Source organism: Solanum pennellii, chromosome 3 (assembly GCF_001406875.1).
Source record: "Solanum pennellii chromosome 3, SPENNV200".
Classification (NCBI taxonomy): Eukaryota; Viridiplantae; Streptophyta; class Magnoliopsida; order Solanales; family Solanaceae; genus Solanum; species Solanum pennellii.
Genome location: NC_028639.1, coordinates 67,769,044 through 67,792,509, shown reverse-complemented (window position 1 = coordinate 67,792,509; position 23,466 = coordinate 67,769,044). Strand labels below are relative to the sequence as shown.

General features: G+C 29.6%; 3 protein-coding genes and 1 non-coding gene across 4 annotated transcripts; 2 read left to right on the top strand and 2 right to left on the bottom strand.

Moving 5' to 3' along the window:
* Window positions 1-1,427: 1,427 nt before the first annotated feature.
* Window positions 1,428-1,509, bottom strand: TRNAS-UGA. The gene has a single exon. It is a non-coding gene; the product is annotated as a tRNA-Ser (tRNA).
* A 1,098-nt stretch (window positions 1,510-2,607) lies between these two features.
* On the top strand, window positions 2,608-3,970 carry LOC107012735 (short-chain dehydrogenase reductase 3b-like). The gene has a single exon (XM_015212651.2). It carries the CDS (start codon window positions 2,993-2,995, stop codon window positions 3,791-3,793), a length of 801 nt encoding a protein of 266 aa, XP_015068137.1. The 5' UTR covers window positions 2,608-2,992; the 3' UTR covers window positions 3,794-3,970.
* Window positions 3,971-8,749: 4,779 nt separating this feature from the next.
* LOC107015446 lies at window positions 8,750-13,884 on the top strand. Its single transcript, XM_015215711.2, has 5 exons — window positions 8,750-9,223; window positions 9,299-9,432; window positions 13,060-13,207; window positions 13,322-13,428; window positions 13,668-13,884. Exons 1-5 carry the CDS (start codon window positions 8,938-8,940, stop codon window positions 13,707-13,709), a joined length of 717 nt encoding a protein of 238 aa, XP_015071197.1. The 5' UTR covers window positions 8,750-8,937; the 3' UTR covers window positions 13,710-13,884.
* Window positions 13,885-17,350: 3,466 nt separating this feature from the next.
* LOC107014814 (homeobox-leucine zipper protein HAT5-like) lies at window positions 17,351-19,610 on the bottom strand. Its single transcript, XM_015214909.2, has 3 exons — window positions 19,020-19,610; window positions 18,149-18,534; window positions 17,351-18,048 (listed from the first exon to the last, which is right to left on the bottom strand). Exons 1-3 carry the CDS (start codon window positions 19,165-19,167, stop codon window positions 17,611-17,613), a joined length of 972 nt encoding a protein of 323 aa, XP_015070395.1. The 5' UTR covers window positions 19,168-19,610; the 3' UTR covers window positions 17,351-17,610.
* Window positions 19,611-23,466: the final 3,856 nt, after the last annotated feature.

The following is a 23,466-nucleotide window of genomic DNA, read 5'->3' as shown; positions in this document are numbered from 1 at the left end:
AATTAACTAACTTGAATGTGTAAATAACTCTTATCAAGAGTCAGGAATAAAACTTAACACATCACTTACATGTAAGTCGTGTAATTCAATTTTGAAAATTTTCAAGTTATCAATTATAAATACACTCTAAATTATTGAATTAATCGTTAAAATTTCACCAAAAACTTCTAAACAATATGATTAACCAATATACACATCGCTAAAAATTCTTATTTTATTCACCTTAATATGCTCAATTTAAAATATAGAAACTGAAGAAAACAACAAAAGAATATTGACCGTATATTTAGGAATTATTGATAAACTCGATATTTGTCCAAGGTTGAAATCCCTTTTTTAAATTCAGCAATATTGGAATGCTATATATCATTATCAAGGTTAAAGTCAATAAGAAATTATACGAGTTCAATTGTATCAGTCTTCCGGATCTAATGAGTTTATTGTGAAACAAACAAATATGTCTCATTTGAGCTTGTTTTTCTTCTTTTCCTTAGTGGTTTCTCATCCTTTTATCAGGTATCCCGTACTCACATTAAATACTGGAGCCTCGCTAAATTTAGATTAGCGCCAGAAAAATTTAGATTATAGATATAATACTCTCTAACAAAGGAAGGACTTGGCACCTACGGACTACGGAGACTTAAACCCATAACATCTAGTAAAACCCTTGTAATGTAGCTCTTCTTTTAGATGAATTCTGAATCTTCATAACATGTATTTTCTATTTTAATTTGAAAGTGTTTTGACTTTGTAATTAAGATGCGGTCTGCTGGCTGGTTATGTAGAATTATCTAAATTTCAATGTTTTTTATTACATTATGTTTTAGCAGTGTAGACACATAATTTTTTTTTTTTATCAAATCTAAGATTATACACCATTTTTTTTCATAGATTATTGTTTTTTTAGATCTAGATTAAATATTTTACTTTTCATCGAATTTTAGTAAATTGTTTTTTAAAAGAGGACAAAGTTCATGCTGACAATTTTAGTTTTGAAAATTTAAAACTGGTAAAATGTGACCAACATTTGAATCTACATACAAAGGCTTCCTCAATGCACTACCAATCTTACTAAGAGCCTCTAATTCCCAGTAACTCAGTGACAAATTTGGCGATTTTACATTCTTCTATATATTTTTCCCAATTTCACTGTGAGCTTCATACAATTGTACCATTGATTTCCCTTCCAAGATCATATAATAGTCAAGAATATACATAATTATACAGTTTATATAATAGTCGAGAGGGCTTTAAATTTTTTTCTTTCAGATTGTACATATAAACTGTATATCAGTGTATACAAAATGTTATATATTGTAGTCTTTGGACTCTACGTAAAACAGAAAAAATTACATTCAAATTTTTGTTGTAGATAGTTTCTTCTAATTTGTATATATATATATATGTAAAAAAAAAAAAAAGGAGAACGTCAACAGCAGGGTTCGAACCTGCGCGGGCGAAGCCCAACAGATTTCAAGTCTGTCTCCTTAACCACTCGGACATATTGACGTTGCTGTTTTAAAATGACAACAATTGTTATATAATCTAAACAGAAAAATATGTGCCTAAATGAATGGCTGTTGAACTTTCACTTGGTCAGTTTAGATTTTACAGGGGTAAACACAAGAACGGTGATATATACACACTTTAAAATTAAACGCTAAGGAGAAGGTCCTGTCTCTAGAAAAACAACAAGTGTCAAATCGGTGTAATAACTATATATTGATGTGCCTTTTCGCCAGAATCTGCCTTAGAATAGTGATGAAACCAGAAGGAACCATAATCACTTGAATGTCAAACGACCAATTTAAAAAATTTTGTGGTCATAGTATCCGTCACATCTTTGCTCGTCTGTTTCATCATGTGACAGAACACAGATGCAGTCGTCGTTCTTGATCTCTGACAACGCGGCCATGTTAATCACTCACCATTGATGGAACTTTCCTAGACTAGATCCATCAATTAAGACAAATTGTCAGACATGAAGAAGAAACTTGGTTATTACTTGCATGTAAATCTGCTAGTGATGTGCTCTATGATTGCCACTGACTTTTTAAAAGTTATGTGGGGCATTTATCTGCATTAAGATCGTTTTCTTGGTCGGCCATTTTGTAAACTTGAGGATGGTAATAGCAAGGCATTTGATGCTTTGAGAAGTAAACCAGATTACTTCAAAACACAGCTGTTATTGTTTTATTTAAATTACCAGTTTGTAGCAGATAACATGTTGAAAAACTAGAAACATCTTCCTTGTGAAGTGGAGATTCCTATTACATGTGAGCCAAAGTTTTTTCCGCCTAAATGGGCGGATTTTACTGGATTTTATAACAAGAAAATGAAAGGGAAACTTACATAAATGTGCTATAATAATAAAATATTTACCATTTATAGCAATAATATTTTTTTTTCACTTGATCGTTTTTAATTCATTTATAATACAATTTTAATACATATTACAGATTTATCACAGTATTGCTATAAATGGTAATAAACAAAAAGTATCGCTAAAATCAGTAATTATTTTTTAAAATGTATTAATTTATGTAATTTTTCCAAAATGAAATATCTTCGTAGTGGAGTCAAAATTTTTACTAAAAAGTTTGAAATATAAAAAGTGAACATATGAATAAGTTATAACAAATGTAATGTCTAGTATATATATACACAAGGTAATTTTCTATTAAACGGATTTAGATGAACCCAAACCCTTACTACCTCCGTCCCCCGGGTCCAGGGTTGGCTGGCTACGATAAGCTATGGGATCTGCTTTCTGATTGATTCCCAACATATGAACTGACAAATTTGAGGGTACTTCTGCTAATTCAATAATTCCGAAAATTCAACTGATGTTGGCATTTTACCTAATTTTAATCATTAGGTATATGCACATGTCTTTTTTTCCCTCTTACACCAAACAGTTTGTTGAATATAAATACACGTGTTTGTGTGTTTGTTTGTTACCTTCAGAGTGAGTCCAAAAATATTGAAGAAAATGGAGAACCCAATTCTGCCATCATTCAATCCAAAATTGAACGGTAAAATTGCCATCATCACCGGAGGAGCAAGCGGAATCGGAGAAGCGACAGCACATCTGTTTGCTCAACATGGCGCTCAGGTAGTAATCGCTGACATCCAAGAAGAAAAAGGTCGATCCGTTGCGGAATCAATCGGGTCCACTCACTGCACTTTCATTAAATGTGACGTTACAGATGAGCAACAAGTCCAATCCCTGGTACAATCAACAGTGGAAATTTACGGTCGAGTCGATATAATGTTCAGCAACGCCGGAATTGGCAGCCACGACGAGCACGCACAAGATATCCTAGGGTTCAATCTGGATGCTTTAGATAACCTATTTGCGGTCAACGTTCGTGGGTCAGTCGCTTGCGTGAAACACGCGGCAAAGGCTATGGTGGAAGGTGGGGTCAGAGGGAAGATAATATGCACGGCGAGCTCGACGGCGACGATGGGGGTAACGAGGCAAATTGACTACGCAATGTCGAAACACGCAGTACTGGGATTGGTGAAGTCTGCAAGTAAAGGACTGGGTGCGTATGGTATACGAGTGAACTGTGTTTCTCCAGCAGCAGTGGCAACGCCATTGTTAGAGAAAACGATGAAAATGGGTGTAGAGGAGCTAGAGAAACTGTTTGAATCCTTCAATTGCTTGAAAATTGGAGCTCTAAGAGCTTCTCATGTAGCTGATGCTGTCTTGTTTTTGGCGTCGGATGACTCTCAGTTTATCACCGGCCATAATTTGGTCGTCGATGGAGGTTTTCAACCTCCTATGTGATTGTTATTTGGGCTTAGGTTTGGGATCTATTGGGTTTTCTTTCTTTCCTGTTAACATTGGGCTTAGTTTCGGTTATAGTATCTTTGTTGGGTCATGGACTTGGGTTTCAAAATCTGTTTATATTTCAAAATAATGCCTCGTTTTACAATTTCTATTATTCATATATCAATTATTGAATTCATTTATTAGCAATTAAGTCACAATTATTAACATAATTATTCAAAATAACAACAATTTAAAATATTTACTTAAATTGGCAGAATGACAATATTTTTATAAAATAATATTCTAGTATATTTTAGTATTTAAAATTAATTTTATTTATGAAAAGAGTCATTATTGGACAAAAATACACACTAATAACCGTTATAAATTGGAAAAAAAATACAATTTACTTTTTTTATTATTAGTCAACTTTCTTCCTCACATTTCATGTTTCCTCACCATGTCTCAACTTTCAAGTTTAGATTCCTTCAAGGTGCTAAATTGTTGCTCACCAAGAAATTCTTTATTGTTAAACTAAAATTATTTATTAATTCAAGCAGTTTCTCGATTGGCAAGGTAATTTTTCATCATTCGAAATTAGTTTTTGATTTGATGTTTAAAGCACCGATTATATACATTACGGATTTTTAGTCAAATTTTTTAATTTTCATTTGAATTTTTTAATATATTCATCATATATTTATAATTTTCAATTTTTTTTTTGTGATTCTCTTTTAATTTTTTCAAATTTGTAGATTTTAGAATTTCATATATATGATTATTTTGTTTAATGTTGAGTACATTTTAATATTTTGAATACATTTTTTTAATATGATGTTGAATACTTTTATATCATAATACAAAATACAATATAAAAACTAAATTGAATACAAATACAAATAATATATCTATTAGAATGAATACAACTTAGGAAAGGAAACATAATTTTAAAGAGAAAAATAAAATATACAATAAAAAATAAAATGAATACAAATATGTTTCTTAAATAACTACAAAATCATTTGACATGCCTATTGGAATGAATACGAACTAATAAAGAAATACAAATTTTATCATACAAAATACAACATGAAAGCTAGAATAAATATAACTAATACAAATGACATACATATTGGAATGAATACTATTTAAGAAACGACACAAAATTCTGGTAAATAAAGTAAACACATTGTGAGAAAAGTATATCAAATAACATATGGAAATACAACATGAAAACTAGAATGAATACAAATACAAATGTCATACATATTGGAATGATACAGTTTAAAAAAGGATACAAAAATATGGTAATTAAAATAAATACACTGTGAAAAAAGGTGTTCAAATTTGTAAATTTCAAAAAAATATTTTTTTTAATAGATAAAACTCTAAGGTTTTCATAACAATAACTAATTTTGAAAGACAATGACAAATAATGGCCTTTATGAAGAAGGAAGAGACCACCTATTTTAGGTCTTATAATCTTTTGTAAAGAAAGTAATAAAGATTTTTAGCAACTTAATATAATTTGAAATATCGTCCCTTGATTTTCTCTAGTTTGTCATTTCTTAATTATATTATGTTAAATTAAATAAAGAAAAAAATACATAAATCAACTTATAACAAATTAAAATATTGTCATTTTTAATAAATATTGAAGGTTTGCTATGGGATCCTATTAAATGTCAAAATATTGTTGTTTTGAAAATTTTCCCTTATTTTTTTGTTTGAATCTTCTATCATTTATATTTATACCTACCAACAATCAATCACTGTCAACAATCACTACTATACATAGCCAAATATCAATGAACGATTATGATTTACGATAATCATTAATTATCACTATCATGCACCACAACTATAAGCAGACCCTCGAATCCCATCAACCATTATTGTCAAACATCGTACCACTAACTACTACACAAAATATCACTATTACCTAACATAATAGTTATTACCACATCACCGACCATATAATTTTATAAAATATTTTATGATATAATACTATATCAATTTAGCATTTATTATTTTATATTTATTACTCTTTCAATAAAAATAAATCGTGATAAAATTTTAATATTTTAATATTTAAATTTGTATTTAGATTTCAATTAGTCTCTTAATATATAAATTTAGACGTTTTGATTTCGATAGAAATAAAGAGGCCCAAAATTCAGCAAGTGAAAGTGGTTTCTCAGCTTTGAAATAACATTACCTGCATGGAGAAAAAAAAAACTTTATACAAGAGCTGCATTATATAATTTCTTAGTATAGTAAATTCCGAGACCATTATACACTAAATAATTTGTAATGTTGGGCTATTCTATAAACAGTGATGCTCGAAGCTGAAGCAGCTATCTGTGCACTTATCCCCCACACTAATGCAATAATAAATATTTTTTTTTGTTTTTGTTGGTGTTTTTCTACAAGTGTTGCGAAAAGGAAACAACGTAACAAGACAAGTTTTTGTGACTGTTCTAAGCATTATTAGTTTCTCACACATTATCAACTTTTTTGTTGTTGTTGTTATTATAGTAAATGGGAGTTAGAAGAATGGGAAAAATGAGTGGGTGAAGAATTGGACTCTCACTAATTACTAACAGGAAAAAATGTAGATTTTAGGTAATTTATGAAAATAGTGATAATTAAAAAAATTATTTTTGCATAGCGGTACATGTCCAAACGTCCAAACACAGAAAACGTTGGCATTTTTGGCAGTGGTGATATGTCCAAGACTCCAATTAATCGATCTATTATAAACTACATTTTTATTATTACTTATGCCCATATATTGGTAAAAAGAACGTGAATTTGTGTGGGTTACAGTTAAATAATAATATTATGTGGATTTAACACATTAATTGTCTACTCTAACGGTATTTTTATCTTTCTGAATTTCAATTCATATTCTATATTTTGTCTTAACAATAAAATAATAATTGCTAGTATTATTGTGAGTTCTAATATAATATGACATCTAACTTAGAATAAGAAAGTTCACAATGACAAAAACAATGAAAAGAAGCAAGCTGGTCTTACACATTAATGACGGGTTATAAAATCGTGTGGGCCGAGGCTCATATCAAATAATATTATTAGCGGGCTAGAAAATTAAAATGGTATCAACTGCACTCATATATCAATCTTGTCGCTGTGGGTTGAGCTAAATTTCGGTAAGACAGGACAAACCTCAATGTGGAATCTAGACAAATCTCATTCAGTGGGGTAAATAAGATATTGAGTCCATAAGAAAGCGTATATATGACACCCTTAATTAAGATAAGAAGTCTCACATCGACATACATGAGAAGAGTTGACTAAATTTGAGTTATACAACGCTGTTGAGCTGTTTTATCATTGGGAAAAAGACAAATCAAAAATTACAATATTAAATCAGTTAAGATTATATCACAATAAACTTTAATCTTCTCAAATAAAGCGACATATTTGCACCTCATAAATTTATATAATATTTTTTCCAAAAGATTACTCTAAATTGTGGTAATATATAATGGCAAACTAATAAATCAAATTAAGATTTAATTGGTCATGTAGAAAATTGTTTGTCAGTTACCTCTCTCCCTCAAAACTCTCGCTCGCCACTCTTCCTCTCTCGCTCCCTCTCATTTCTATACAAACACAAATGTATAAAATGTGCTTGTGTTTGTATTATGGGAGAAAAATTGTATATGTACATATATTTTCGTTCCTCTCTCTCTCTCTCCCAGATCTCGCTCGCCGCTCTCCCAAATCTCGCTCGCCACTCTCGCCTTTATCGCTTAAACAAACAGTAGCGAAATTTATAAATTGTGTTTCTATTTGTATAAAGCGAGAGAATATTATATATACACATGCATATACATATATCTTCGTCCTATGCACTTATAATTATACAATATAAAAATTTATGTGCCCAATTTTCTTTTGTCTTTCTCTCTTTCTCATTTTATACGTACACAAATTATACAATGAATTTGTATACAACTGCTTTCTTTATTTATAGCGACTTATACAATTATTTATTTGTATATATATAACAAATTATATATATTTATACAAATTTTACTATAACATATAAATATATATTTTATGAAAGTCGCTCATTAATATATCTACACATAATAAATTAAATCAAATGTAAAACATTCTTTGAGGTTAGCCCGGAAAAGACGGCGACTTTTGTGATAAGAGCATGCCCGCCCATAACCCTTTGCATAATGCATTGAATTGAAAATTAATGATATGTTACCTCTACTTATCTTTTTCCCAAACTCCAACGTCGTTTACTCCCCAGATACTTTTAAACAATTATAAATCATTTTTTATGGTCACTGACAATTTTAAAACGATCATTATTTTTAATGTGTTTACAGTGTACTTTTTTGTCATACCTAATTTTTGTTAATTCTGGTTCTTCTTAATTTAGATGTAAAACTTTCATATTTAATTCTCCCCTTTTCCTTTACTCGCTTTATGAGAAATCATAAGTAAAATATAAAACTAAGTAAAAAGATTCAAACTAATTTATTCTCACACTTTTTTTAAAAATTAATTATAAAAATAAAATAGAAAAGAATATAATGATATATCTATTTTGATTTTGAAAATTGACAAGCATATTAAAAAAACTATTTATAAAATTTTAACATTGAAGAAAGCGTATTACTTTTAACATCAACAACAATAACAAATTGAATAAATTACACTACTAAATAGAGTCTAAAGAGGATAGAATATAAATACTGCTTTCGATAAATGTTTGGCTAAAATAATATCAAATTTAAAATGTTTTTTTATTTGTAAAACCTAAGATGTCGTTAGGAAAATAATATACTAGGGTACTAATTGAATTGGCCCTTAAAACCACACTCTTGGAGGGGTCTAATAATAATAAAAAAGACAATTGGACAAAATTAGCCGAGCTGGATACCCCCACCACTACTTACAAGAGGGTTGATATGCCCTTTCAATATATTGAAGAGTCTCGTCCCATCCCAATTTCCAACTTCCAACCCAAATTGGTATCTTTGTTCTAAACTTGAACCGCCCTAATTCACCCAAATCTAAAATTAAAATTCACAAAATTGTACATTCTGTCTTGTTCATGGTTGTTCATATGTCACTGCTCTATTTTGCGTAGAAATCGAGAAAAAAAAATGAATGCGCAGCTTCATCTCCGTTGTAATCATTGCATTTTGCTTCCACCGACGTCCTTTTCGTCTTCACACACATTTTCTGTACTGAATTGTTCAAATGAAAACAGAATCATAGGACTTGGGAGATTGGGTTTGAACGAAAGAATATTAGCAAACAGGACAGTAACTAAAAGAAAGAATTCATGTCGTTTGGCCATTAGAGCATCGGCAGGAGTATGGGATAGTTGGATGCCAGAAAAGTCTTCGAAAGCTCCTCCACTAAGTGACATTATTTGGCCTTCTGCAGGTAGGGTTCTCTCACTTACAAACCTATTTAGATATGTGGACAAAATTAACCATTTATTTACTTACTGTAAAATAGGGGCATTTGCGGCAATGGCAATGCTAGGAAAAATAGACCAAATATTGGCAGCTAAAGGGATATCTATGACTATAGCTCCACTAGGAGCTGTTTCTGCTGTACTGTTTGCTACTCCTGCTTCTCCCGGTGCTAGGGTAAACTTTCATATTTCTTATTATTTATTTTTTCATTTGATTTACTTCTATTAAAATTATTTATATTTTGAATCTCGAAACACGAAAACTACCGAAAATAGGACACAGAGAGCATATTCCTTTGCTAAAAGTTTTATCTCGCCTAGTGCTATATCGTTTTTTATTTTGTTTTTGTGGGTAGGGTGAACGGAGAAGGGTACTGGTTGTTTTAGCTGGACGATTTACAGCTGCTGCATATTATTTTATATGCATATATATGCTCCACATGTGATAAATATGGTCATATACATTAGTTTATATCTAATTGCCAACCGTAACTTTAATTGTTTTTAGTTTAATTCTATGAATTGACTGGAGATAGAAAATATGAAAGTTATTTTTTCATGTGACCAAGTTTTGGTGGGGATAAAGTAATACTTACTAAATTCAACACCCAAAAATAACGTTATAACTTGTAATTATAGTTACTAGTACTAAACAATCAGTTTTAAATTAAGTCAACTTGTATCAAATTTGAAATGAATGGAGTAATAATTGAACTGATGAGTTCGAAACTAGTTATACAAAAGTCAACACCCAATACTAAAATGAGAAACCATATTGTTTTCATAATTAATTACCACCAAACAATTTCAGCTTTCAACTAAGTCAACTACCTGAAGAGGAGTTAGAATCAGAGTTTTTTTCCACTGCGAGTAAATAGAAAATTTGTGTTATAAACATGATTTTCGCACTTATTTTACAATGAACCAGCTTACTGAAAGAACTCGTTATGAGAAATAGATGCTCACTGAAACAATAAAAAGTTTCTAGCTTTTTCTTATGAAAATACTAGTTTAATTTATTTTCTTTTCTTAGTGATCCAATCAAAAATATTTGTGGAAATAGTCACTAAATATTTTTCAATGGGAAATCAATTAGAAAACAATAACTTTTCGTTAGTGAGTCTTGGAGCCACTAATGCTTATATTATAATAGACTGTTTATATCACACTTTAGGATATTACCCTTTCCTAAACCTGCTAACACGGGATGCTTTGCCTTTGAGAATATAGAAACTAGAAGTCTTGTGGGAAAGAACCACTTGGAACATGTACAATCTTTGGATTCATACAGAAACCACTAGTTGTGGATGCTAACTGTATTGTTTCTAATCTTGTTGTCATCTTCCCAAAACAAGAAAGCATTAAAAGATAAGTAAACAGTACAAAAGTTCTTAATTTGGTTACCAGTATCAAGTAGGTATGTACCTTTTAAAATTTTTAATTTTTCTCTTACAAGTCTTGATTGGATCTTCCATTTTAAAAAAGCTTTGGCTCAGTCTGTCTAGGATCCTTTAGTGCCTTTCTCGTGGCTTGTGCATTTTCTGGTTTATAAATATTACTACTTGTATGTACAAAATTATAATACACGTTGCTGATTGCTTAATTAGCTCTGTTTGTTCTGATATGCCAAAAGAAGAAAGAAAATAATTGCTTTTAGCTCTGCTTCTTCTCTATTAAAAGAAATTTGTCATTAAGTGAACATGTAACTTAATTGGCTCCTTGATATAGAGTAAAACTTTGTCTCTCAACCAATTAAAAGCCTTAATTGTGCTTACGTATAACTTTGTCTCTCAACCAATTGAAAGCCTTAATTGTGCTTATCAATACTTTCTCTTTTTTCTAAGCGGGACTCGAGTCCATATTAGATCTCTCTATTAAATTTGGATCGCGATGTGCAGAGCTCATTCGTGAGTAGCGCACCCAACAAGATTTTTTCCATGCTCAATGTTCTAATTCGAGACTTCTATTGAAATACTTTCACCAGTGCACTACAACTTATATTGGTTCGCTTATCAACACTCAATTGCATCATTTTGTCGATAAAAGTTAGATCATGGACATGATTACCTAGGATTGGATTGGTTGGCTTTTAGGAAGAATTAGTCATTTTAGGTATAATATTTAACATTAAATTACACATTAATTATTTTATACATTATTTGGTGTTACTTTGATTTCCTGATAAATTAACATATATGTAAGTTATATGAGAAGTTATGCAGTATTTTATTTTATTATATGGGATAAAATATGATATTAACAATATCAGATCAACTGAAAAGCAAAATCACCCTCAATATCTACAAAATTAATTCCTTTAATGTTCAAACCAAACATCAACTAATAATCATTGCATTACAATCTATACATACAATAATAATAATTCCTGCCTTGCTAATTTCTGATTATCGAATATAATAAATATCTAACTCCCCAATAATTTGCATTTGTACCAAACGACCCCTTGGTGTTGGTCTGGCTTCAAGAATTATTAGGAGTGATAATATCTGCATAAAAATTCATCATAAGTGATATTCACTCATTCACTTTGTACTTTGCAGATCTCTTAAAAAATAGTGATTAACATGAATATCTTAACTTAATATTCATGTTAAAGTATTGATGTTTAGTTTTGGATTTTGGCAAAAGGTTTTGGAGAATAAGTAATTAGTGTTAAGGATAAAAACATGAAAACATATATTTTTTTATTGATATGTTAAAAGTGACAAGTAAAAGTGAGTGTATTTTAGTATAATGAAAGTAAAAATGAATGATGAATACTAAAATGTTTTGTTACATTTTTTTTAGAGTTGCATAAAATTCAGCATTACTTATACTCTACTTGGTTGTCATTTTTGTTGATAATATAAATAGTACTCCCTCTAATTCATATTAAGTGAATTGTTGAGCTGTGTATTTTTTAACTGAGATAAAAAGTAAAATAAAAATACGCAGATTATACTAATTCATGAATCAAGGCAATTAATATGACCAAAATGACCTATTGTATTAACAATCCTTTTTTGAAAAATTAAACTAACACATATTTTATCCTATCCATTGTACAAGAGATAAGGATAATCATTGTTACATTAATACATGCATAATTAATCAGTAAAAAATTACAACACCTCCATAATTAAATTTTACACTATAATCTTACATTATTTATTCTTTTCATAACTTACTTCCTAATTAAACGATCCTTTAGTGCACCTTAATCCTGTAAAAAAAAACAAAAACAAGTGATTCTTAATCATATTACTCCGGGGAGAATGAGAGCATTAGTAGAAGGGAACATTTTACATATTAAAATAATTAATGTACAAAATGCATACAATATAATTTTGAAAATATTAAGGAAAATTATAGAGAGTTAGGGGAGGCCATTCGATAGGCTTATCTGTTATGAGTAATCATGCTAATATAATAACAGTAACATTAGTGTTATTTGATAATTAGTTTTTTTAATGGCTAGTCAATTGTACATCTTTTAAAAGTTATACTATCTGTATAGAAATAATAGGTCACTTATAAACTCTTTTTTCTCAGAAAGTCATTCAACTTTATTTTTATACTTAAAATTCACTCAACTATCAATTTAAACATAAGAATTTCAATAAGCAAGTTCATAAGTCATGACTAAACAAATGAATCCAGATTAAGTCTTCTGAAAAGAGAAATACTGTGTACGTGAAATGATAATAGTTGGGTGACTTTTCTGTTACCTAACAAAATTGAGTGACTATTAGTTGAATGATCGTTCTAATTAACTTTGGAATTATGTGATGTGAATGTGCAGAAATACAATATGTTTATGGCACAAATCGGTTGTGCAGCCATTGGTGTTTTGGCATTCACAATATTGGGCCCAGGTTGGCTAGCTCGAAGCACCGCCCTTTCTGCTGCAATGGCTTTCATGATTTATACTCGCTCTGTTCATCCTCCTGGTAAATTATTAGTTCGATAATTATCTCTCATTTTTAAAAATATCTTATTGTAAAATATAGAGTAACTCCGTATATTTGAAGTTAGTTGTGCTAAATTTAAGTATTGTGTTGTAGCTGCAAGTTTGCCGCTGTTATTCATTGATGGAGCTAAGTTGCATCAGCTCAACTATTGGTATGCTCTGTTCCCTGGAGCTGCTGGATGCATTCTTCTCTGTTTAATAGTAAGTTTTGTTTCCTCTAATTACCGTTATATTTGTTTGTCATTATATCGAATTTTTATTTAAGAATAAGAAAGAAACAAACAGTTCTTTTTAAATTTGTAGTCTTGACGATGTATAACATTTTTGAAACTTGTGAGTTAAACATTTGTGTGTTATATAAACACTTGTGATTAGTACATTTTTGTTTTCCCTTTATTAGACTGTTAATTAATGATCTCATTTTTTTGCAATTATTGCAGCAAGAGATTGTGTGTTACCTAAAAGAGAATGTCAAATTCTGATGTACAAAGTCAAGTGGATGCATTTCGGTTTATATTTGTGAATAAGATCATATCATTCTCATTCAACCCAGAAATTGTATTTGTGAATAACATATATCATTCTGGAAATTATCAGCATCATATTATTGTACTATATATTAAATGTTATCAGAAAAGTATCACTAATTTGTGATCATCATAATATTATTACTTATTACTTGAAGATTTTACCAATATTGTTTGTCAAGACGGAAAATCATATACTAGTTACTATAGAGGGAAAATGCATAAAGTTGCCTTTAAGCTAATCATTAAACTTTTTAGGATTACAACTTTAGCAAGATTCCCACAAAGTTTAAGTTAGAGGTGACCTTTTGTATTTTTATCGTAATGGATCTCAAATTTTCAATATGAAAATTTAAAATTTGAAAAATCACAAAGTAACAAAAGAATTGATCAAAATCTATTACGTACGTAAAAAAATATTATATATATATATAACGTAATTTTTTACTAAACGAAATTCAATTTCTATCGATCTCACGTAGTTCAGCCCATGGTGGCCAGGAGAAGCCAGGTGGAAAGAGATGTTACACCAAAATAAATAAATAAAAAGTTTAAATTTGCTTTTTGGCCTTTATAGACTAGTGTGTCGAATGCATGTGAATCAAGAGCCATTACTTATAATTAATAATAATAAAGGTTTATTTTTTAAAAAAATATAACTAACAAAAGAGAACTCAAATCAACATTTATAATTTTAAAAAAAGTTGAAAGCTTTGCGTCTTTATGCATGACCTTAGCTCAAAGATAGACGGGCTAATTAGCAGTTTGCTTTTTATTTCAATAGTAAAATTTATTTAATATCATAATTTAAGTGCACACATCATAAATAAGGAATCGTTTGATTGCTAATTAAAGCTATACAAATATCAACAATATATGAACTACTTATACGAAATTTAATTATTTATATTTTAGTTATTTCATCTTTTATTATACATTTAATAATATATAAATTGATTGCTGATTTATAATGGAAAGTTAAAAGAATCTCTAAACCATTATTATTGTTCAAAGCAATTTCTAAGTGGGAGTTTCGTAATGGAGAAGTTCAGAAATTCTATATAAAAAATTAAAATGTTCACACCAGTCTCTTATTATTATTATTTTTATAACAAACCTTTGTTTATACAGAGTTTTAAAAAATTATTTTATTTTAAGTAAAAGGACAAAAAAAATTAATTATTTCCTCGATATTTTTAAATTGGAAATTTCAGCATCAAAAGTAAAGAGAAGAAATTTTGGGGCATGGGGCCAATGAACTTTTGGACCGTACACGTATTAGCATAATCTTTTAGGTTAATGACAATTGCCACATAAAAGGCATAAATACAAATTAAAGGAGGACCCACATTAGTATATATTGGAGTTTCTTTGCTTGGTGGGGTTGTCATGATATTTGATTGATGTAGTGGTTTAGTGCTAAGCACGGTTTTAATTACGACCTTCTTGACAACAACGTCTCCCTTTTTTTTATATTTTCTTTTTAGAGTATAGTGTAACTAGTAGCCAACTAATTAAATTAATTAAGATCTACCCCATTAATTATCTTCGTATAATAATTTACATAAATCACACTTTTAGAAGTTATATTATTTCCTTATTATTTTTTAGAATATAAAAGTTTCTTATGATTTATAGATTCAAGATACATTACTGAACTTTTGGATACACCAACAGACTTTCAAATACATATGTGATGAATGTATTCAAGAGGGGAGTGATCATGTATCATAGAGGGGGATAGGATATCGGAATACATATGAGATGAATGTACGAGAGAGGGGATAGACCATCCAAATACATAGGAGAGGGATGTATCCAAGAGGGAGATATGATGTATCAGCGAGAGGAGAGTGATCTATTGTTAAACAATGACAAAAGTCTCACATCGGTGCTTAATAAGATGAGTGAACTCCTTATAAGGCTTAGACGATCCTTCTCCCTTTCAGCTAACTTTTGGGCTGTGAGTTAAGCGTAAGACCTAATTTCACATGTATCATTAGAGGGAAGATCTTTAAATATTTAGGTAATTTTTCCATAATCTAGTAAAGAAACAAATTATAGTTTTTTTTTTTCATTTTCACAATTTGATTCAAAGTCTTCGATAAAGAATGGAGAGATTTCATTCATCGCGATAAGACCTGTTGGTGACAAGGACATCGATGTCTTGTTCTTACACGCGTTACCTTTGATATCAGCAACTTAAATATTTTTTTCTGATGTTCTGGGGTGCAAAATAGAAAGACGATTATGGATATTAATCTTTTAAGTACTTTTGACTAATTTATTTTGGAAAAAAGTTTAACTTATTGTTGAGTTTAATTTAATATGAGTTCCGTTCTGCCTTAGATAAAAGCAAAATAGAAATGAGATTTTTATTTAATTAATAAAAGCTTCTTCCTTTTTGCTCAACCACCTACGGTAAGTGCTTATTAGCCACTAATTTATTTAATTTATAAGTGATAATCAGTTTACGTGATTTAACTTGTGTTGATATCCTACTCATGTAACACATATTTAAGTATAAACATCGCACTTTCAAAATACTAAAATTTACTTTTCTTCATGACTTGGAATATATTTGTCATAGTTGGTTAGATTATTTAAAAGTGCTTGTAATTTTGTAGAGTGAGCATCATCAAATTTTTTTTACAGTTCTATGATTGATGTACATGTTTAAATATTAGATAGTTAAAAAACAGAATCACAAGCCGATTTAGAATTTGAGATTTATGAGTTTTTATAATAATCTCAAGTTGATATTAAGCACATTTATAAAATCGAATCGTGTGCCTCTACCAGATATGTTTTTAGATGTCGCATTAAAATATTCTTGGTTTGTGTTGTTTGCTGGTGAAATAGTTTATGACTTTTCGACCAGGTATAGGGCGATTCTCAACCCCCCTAAAAACGTCTTTATGTATTGTTTACCCTTATTTCGAATGTCTGTGCAAAGAAGAATAAGTCAATTTTGTTTGAATAAATAAGGTTAAAGCTAGGTATATTAATTTGCTAAACATCCAAAAAATAATGATTTCATTTGAGAGACTTCAAGATTTAATTAAGGACCCTACACTTACTGTTTGACAACTTCTCTATTGATTAATCCTCTGTTACGACTATTATCCACCCAACTCTTGTTTCATTGCACTTATTCCTTCTGACTTATCATTGATATTCGATCCGATATTTTCAAAATTCAATCTGAAATTCAAGAATTAATAATTAAATAATAAATGTGAAAGTTACCGATATGGCAAATTAAATTTTTAGATAGGACAAATACCTTTCAATTTAGTAATTCGGTGATTTATGCTCACTCCTACTTATTATGGAGCATCCTCGTTTAACTTGCTTCTTATAAACTCTTAACCACAAGGGTATATCTTTACCTCGATCCATTAGTGACCAAAGTCAATATGAGCCAAACATAAATGAGCTAAACTTCTAATAGATAGCAAAATTAAAAGACGACAAGCTAGAGCGCGAATATGGACCTTTTGCCTTATAGAATTGGTCATGGTATAATTGAATTGTGATTCACTAATAGTCAATTCAATAACGTAATTTCAGAAGAAAAAAAAAACATAATATGCTAATTGACAAAAGAAAAGTTAGATTTCACAACATATAAAGCACCAGCTAGAGCCTACACAACAGGTTTGCAAAGCGCAATAGCCATAGTTCCAAACTGTTTTGTGACCAGAACTCATTACTGTTCTGGACCCATACATTGGACTTTATTTATTACAGAAATGTGCTTTCTATACAATGTCTCCAAATATATGACATATTACTAGGACACCTTAAATAGTATTCTGCATTACTACTAATCAAATACAAACATTTTTTTAACTTAATAAGTCCAGAAACCAAAACCTTGGTCTTCAACTGGAAATCCAAAGTAACTCAAATTTGATGATGTCGCGGGATAATCATCATCCGCGTCTTTGCCAACTAGGTTGGCAGTAGAAAGCATATTCTTGCTGAAGTTTTCATCGTCATCCTGAGATGAATCCGACTGATCAGTTTCAAATACGCGGGCAGAATCATCCTGATCTATGACTGAGGGATGCATTCTACCGGTGTAACGTGGGCTTTCTGAGTCGAAAACATCACTCTTAGCAGAGCTTAAATCTTCCTGCTGGTGCTTAACAACCAGAGCTGGTACATTGGACATTGGATCAACCACGGTTTCTTTTGCCAATGCATTGGAGTGTTTGTGTTCATCGCGCAAATCCAATTGCCCATTTCCTTTCTCTTTGATAAACAGCTTACCGGTGAGACGGAAAACCTGAATTAAGGATTGAACCATCAAACATAAGCATAGTCGACAAGCTCACGAAAATGAAATTACACTTAGTTAAATACCAAATATGATGCAAGGTCCTTACTTCAGTTCGAAGATCTTCTTTTTCCTTGAGAAGATTATTGTAATTTGATTTCAGAGTGTCGTATCTATTCCTCAATTCATCATAATCTTTCTCGAGCTGCTTAGTCTTCCATCGTGCACGACGATTCTGAAACCAAATTGCAATTTGCCGAGGCTGCAGACCAAGTTCTTTAGCAAGCTGAACTTTTCTTTCTGGTTCAAGTTTGTTCTCTTCCCCAAAACTCTTCTCAAGAAACTGAACTTGGTTGTCAGTAAGTCGCCTCTTCTTCTCCGCTTGATGAAGATATTCCCCCAATTCATCAGCTTCATTGTCATCCTGATCGAACGAATCAAAGAATGATCTCTTCCCTCCATTAACACCGCAAAAACTCACCATAGAACTGGATCCTGATAGATAAAAACACCCACAGAACAAATTACTACCAAGTTATCAATTTTGACCAAAATTCAGTTCCATTTAAAACTAGCTAAGACTTTCTGGTATTCTCCTTATCAAAACATCATTTCTATACACCATCAGTTGCTCTTGTATCTTTACTTTCTTTTACAATTTACAACAACATACCCTAGTGAAATCCCACTAAATAAAATCTCGGGAGTATAGAGTGTACATAGAGACCCTGTTTCCGAAAGACCCTTAGCTCAAGCTCATCAAACCCAACTTTTTCTATTACAATATGCTATACAAATTCAATTTCATCACTAGATGGATGTGCTAACAACTATCTTAGGCCAATCAACCAAATGATCATAATAGTAATTCAATTCAATATTATCACAAATTCATACAAACAGATAAGATTTCTATCTGAACCAAAATTAACCAAATAAAAAACATACAAAGTCAACGGTGTAAGAAAAATAGGATATACCCAAGAAATTAGCAGAAGAGGCAGGGGCAAAAAGGGAACCAAGATGCCCTTTTGGTGCAGTAGATGAAGAAAACACATCTCTCTGTTTTTGAGTAAAAACGCCATCGAAATTAGAAGAACCACCGTAGAGAATCCCTGGAGCCATCATAGCTTCGAATTCTACAGATAACTTTTTTAAATTATAAAACAGAGATCTTTTCAAGAAACACCCATATCCGCTCGTTTCGTTATGTAATTAAGAATTTGGGGTTCTTGATAAATACCCCCTTTAGTATATAAATATTTTTTTCTTGTATTAAAACTATATACTATATGGAACTAGTAAAGATCTATAGCTTGTGGCGAAAGAAGCTTGTGATTATGATTTCAGTGATGTGGGAAGTGTGAGAGCACCTACTGCCGATCACCATAAACATCATCACCCTTGCTTACAAATTCAATACAAGGATATGATTATGAACCAAAAAAAAAAAAAGGATAGCCAAGTTCCAGAACCAAAAACAGAAGTTTTGTTGATTTTTTTTTGGGAATGAAGCAGAGCAAAGAGGGTGTGTTGGAGCAGAGAAGAGATGTGACTGATTTATTTCTCTTTGCCAACAGACTACTTATAACCAAAAATAATTTTAAGCTTTGGTCACCTCTAGTGAGTGTTATTAATTAAAGGGACAATTTTAACCTGCTATATAAAATCATGATATCAAATCAAGTTAACATAAAGTTGTAGATAATTTTTTAAATTTTTTTTGAATTGTGTATCTTTTCATATAAGTTATGAAAATTATCAAAAATATTATATAATTTTATTATAATTAGCAAATTATAGTTCATATCGACTATTATAATTTCTTACAAAAATTTAAAAGATTACTCTTTCTTTTATAAATTATATAAACATATGAGTCTAGTGTTACATTTCACAAAAAAAAAAGTTTTTAAAAAAATGATATTGCAAATCATGCTTTACGGAATTTTTAGATCACGATTTTCAATTATATGTGAATGCAAAATTGAAAAAATGAAATCGTAACTTCATATCACATATTTGAGTGCAAGTTATATATACTTAGGAGAAATATCACATATTAAAATATATCCAAGTTTCACAGTTTTAATGTAAAATATCACGCATGCATTGACATACAAATACATTTGTATATCATTGTTTTACACTCTTTTTATATTAACGTATATCTATTTAATAGTAGTATATAATACAAGCATTAAATTTAAAAGTTATCATAAATTAAACACTTTCCTCAAGTTCAAAGCTAATAAATATATCTCTTTATTTTCAATGTATTTATGTATGAACATATATTCTTAGAATAAGAAGAAGAAAAACAAATACAAATACACTTATATATCCTTAAAACTGTTAACTCGTCTTAATTTTATACATATATATACATAAATATATAAATATGTATGTATCTCTTCAAACTACATATATATAGAAAATTTATTATTGCAATTTTTCTAGAATTTATGAATTCAAGTTTATCATTTATACAAATACACTTATATATTCTTAAAACTGTTAACTCGTCTTAATTTTATACATAAATATATCGTAAATATATAAATATACAAATATATATGTATCTCTTCAAACTACAGATGTATAGAAAATTTATTATTGCATTTTTTCTAGAATTTATGAATTCAAAGTTTATTATTTATTCGAATTCAGTTAAAAGCTGTTGGTGAGAAATTGGTAAATATAAAAATAGAGATGAAAACAAAGTCCCAATCAGTCGGTGGGGTGACGTATATTGTTGCTCTTTCTCTTTGCCTTTTCAACTTTTTTCTTTCAAATTAAATAAAAATAAAAACTGATGGAAATCTTTTTAAAATTTGAAAGGGCAATTACAAAAACATAACTGTTACTCACTTCACTCCTATTTACTTGACACGTTGCGTTCATGTTGCTACGACAACGGCCTTGTAACTGTAGCATCTCAATTCCACTTGTCATTTCACGATTTGAAAAACATTTTTTTAGTTATAACTTGGGCTTAATTTTTATGACCAATCTCTTAAATTTATCTATTTTCATTTAAAAATAAATAAATTATGATTTGTTTTTATAAAATATGACACATGACCAAAATTGAATTTTAAAAGTTTGCTCGTGAGAGATGAGGTTTGTATCAATGACAAAGTTAGAAATTTTATTAAGATCGTTCAAAAGTAATGGTATGTGACTCTCAAAATAAAATAAAATAATGTTGTTTTATATGTTATTTGAACTCAAAACTCCTTCATTTCAAATGGACACCCATTACAACTAAGCGAAAGACAACTTTACCAAGTGTGTCCAATTTTAAATATACATTATTTAAATATAAAAAAGGTTCGTCCAAGTCCATATAAGGAGACTAATTTTTCATCGTTCCAATGTTGGACTTCTAATTCGTTTCAATTGATATTTAAACTCATATAACTATTTAAAATATGTCCTCAACTATATAAACTTAAATTAACATTTTTATAAAATTAACATGTTGAGATGATAATCTACATTACTTATGGTATAATTTTAAAATTTAAATTATTAAATTAGTTAAATAAACTTTTGAGAAGCAAAAATATTAAGAGACGAAACAAAAATTACTCTCTCGGAACTAACTCCCTTGACATAAGCCATCTAACTGTAAGTACTTCATATGTTTTCTTCTCACTGAGCTTGTTCCGTGCGTGATTGATTAATCAACTTTTAAATTATCGAGGTCAAGATTGATAATATTTTTTTAATATGAAAGAAAATCTTACTAAAAATATTTTTTTATATAGATCTTATTTATAATATAAAATTAAATTAGTTAGAATTTCAATAAATATATCGAATATCAACAAAAAGCATGAAAATAAATCAATCTTTAGACTTTTTAATCTTTGCGTATTAGACAAATACTAATCTTTTGACTTAAGCAATGTATTAGTAAAATTATGTTGAAATCAAAGGTGATAGAAACTATTAAAAAAGGATTGATGAAACATCTGGCATGTTCATAGAATGAAAGTCAAGAGTTGACTTTTATAAGTAGGTATCCTCCATTTATTGTGCTTATCTAGTCGGCCCAGATAAACGAAAAACAAGAAAAAATATTCACGATAATCTCACACGTGAAATTTGGAGAGAATAATATTGTATGTAAATATTATTTCTACCTTGAGATAATAGAATTGAGATATATTACGTATATAATTATATTTATTAACTTGATATAAACATGTTATATATATGATTTTTTTATTGAAAAAGGAGAGAGTTTATATGCTACTATGACGAATTACTAAAAATAAATTATTTTTAATTTATCACTTAATTATGATAGACAACTAAAACTTTTGATCATGAGCTGATAAACTTTTCTTTTTATTTTTTGATGTTAAAAAAAGGAAATTCAACTCCTCACTTCTAAAATACTAAATTAATGTACTAATTTCCCTTTTTTTAAGAATGTAACTAAAGTGAGCAAGGGATTTAAGTTGTTGGCACGCACAAATGAAAACATGTTTTATATTCTATAAGACGCTATGAAAGTTAAGTGGATAATGAAAAATATATTTGAGGCTACTAAGGGCTATTCTGTACATAAAAAGAATACAAATCCAAAACTTCTAAAAATGACGAAGTATTTAATATTCGAGCATTTATCACAATCCTTATTGATAGCAGTGACTTAATATATTTATTGAGGATTAAAAAGGCATAATATATAAATATGCTTTTTAACTTGATTTCAAATCACATTTGTGCTTTTCGACTTTGAATATGCACAGTAGAAATTTAAACTTGTATAAAGTTGAAAAAATAGACACACATGTCCTACATGTCATTCTAATGTCATTTTTTGTCCTACGTGGTGTCTTACATGCATTGTGCCGTGTAGGACTCACGTGTTTCTTTATTTGTACATCATGAAAGTTGAAGGTCAAAGTTAAAATTTGAAGCCAAATTTAAGGTCTAATATATGTATTATGCCATCAATATATGTAGGGAATAAAAAAGAATTTACCTAAATGAGAAAGGAACAGAAGACATAGATTAAAGGAAGATAGAAAGATATGGCAGAACATAAAATAGTGATTCTGGAATTAGTATCTGATACACCTTTATTACAATCTTCTTTTAAGGTTTACATATATTAGAAAGATAGGATCGAGAAAGTGGAAAGAGTAAGACATGGGAGCTGAATGTGATCTATTTTTTACTTTTTACTTTAATTTTTTTAAGTAGTATATAAACAAATAACCAAATTTGAAAAAAATAATAGTATTGATTTATTGGTCATGTATTATGATTTAGAATTAATTTGATAATGATTTAACATATCCGTAATTGATAATGTCTAAAATCGAAGTAAACCACCCAATACATATATAATATTTTGTATGAGCTGGAACTTGAACTTCTAGTCTTCTACACTCCCCCCCCCCCCCC

Coding starts and splice junctions, on each gene's coding strand:
- LOC107012735 (XM_015212651.2), top strand. CDS start 2,993: ATGGAGAACCCAATTCTGCCATCATTCAATCCAAAATTGAACGGTAAA.
- LOC107015446 (XM_015215711.2), top strand. CDS start 8,938: ATGAATGCGCAGCTTCATCTCCGTTGTAATCATTGCATTTTGCTTCCA. Junction 9,224..9,298: donor CATTATTTGGCCTTCTGCAG/GTAGGGTTCTCT, acceptor ACTGTAAAATAG/GGGCATTTGCGGCAATGGCA. Junction 13,429..13,667: donor GCATTCTTCTCTGTTTAATA/GTAAGTTTTGTT, acceptor CAATTATTGCAG/CAAGAGATTGTGTGTTACCT.
- LOC107014814 (XM_015214909.2), bottom strand. CDS start 19,167: ATGATGGCTCCAGGGATTCTCTACGGTGGTTCTTCTAATTTCGATGGC. Junction 18,535..19,019: donor CTCTTCTGCTAATTTCTTGG/GTATATCCTATT, acceptor TTTATCTATCAG/GATCCAGTTCTATGGTGAGT. Junction 18,049..18,148: donor AAGAAGATCTTCGAACTGAA/GTAAGGACCTTG, acceptor TCCTTAATTCAG/GTTTTCCGTCTCACCGGTAA.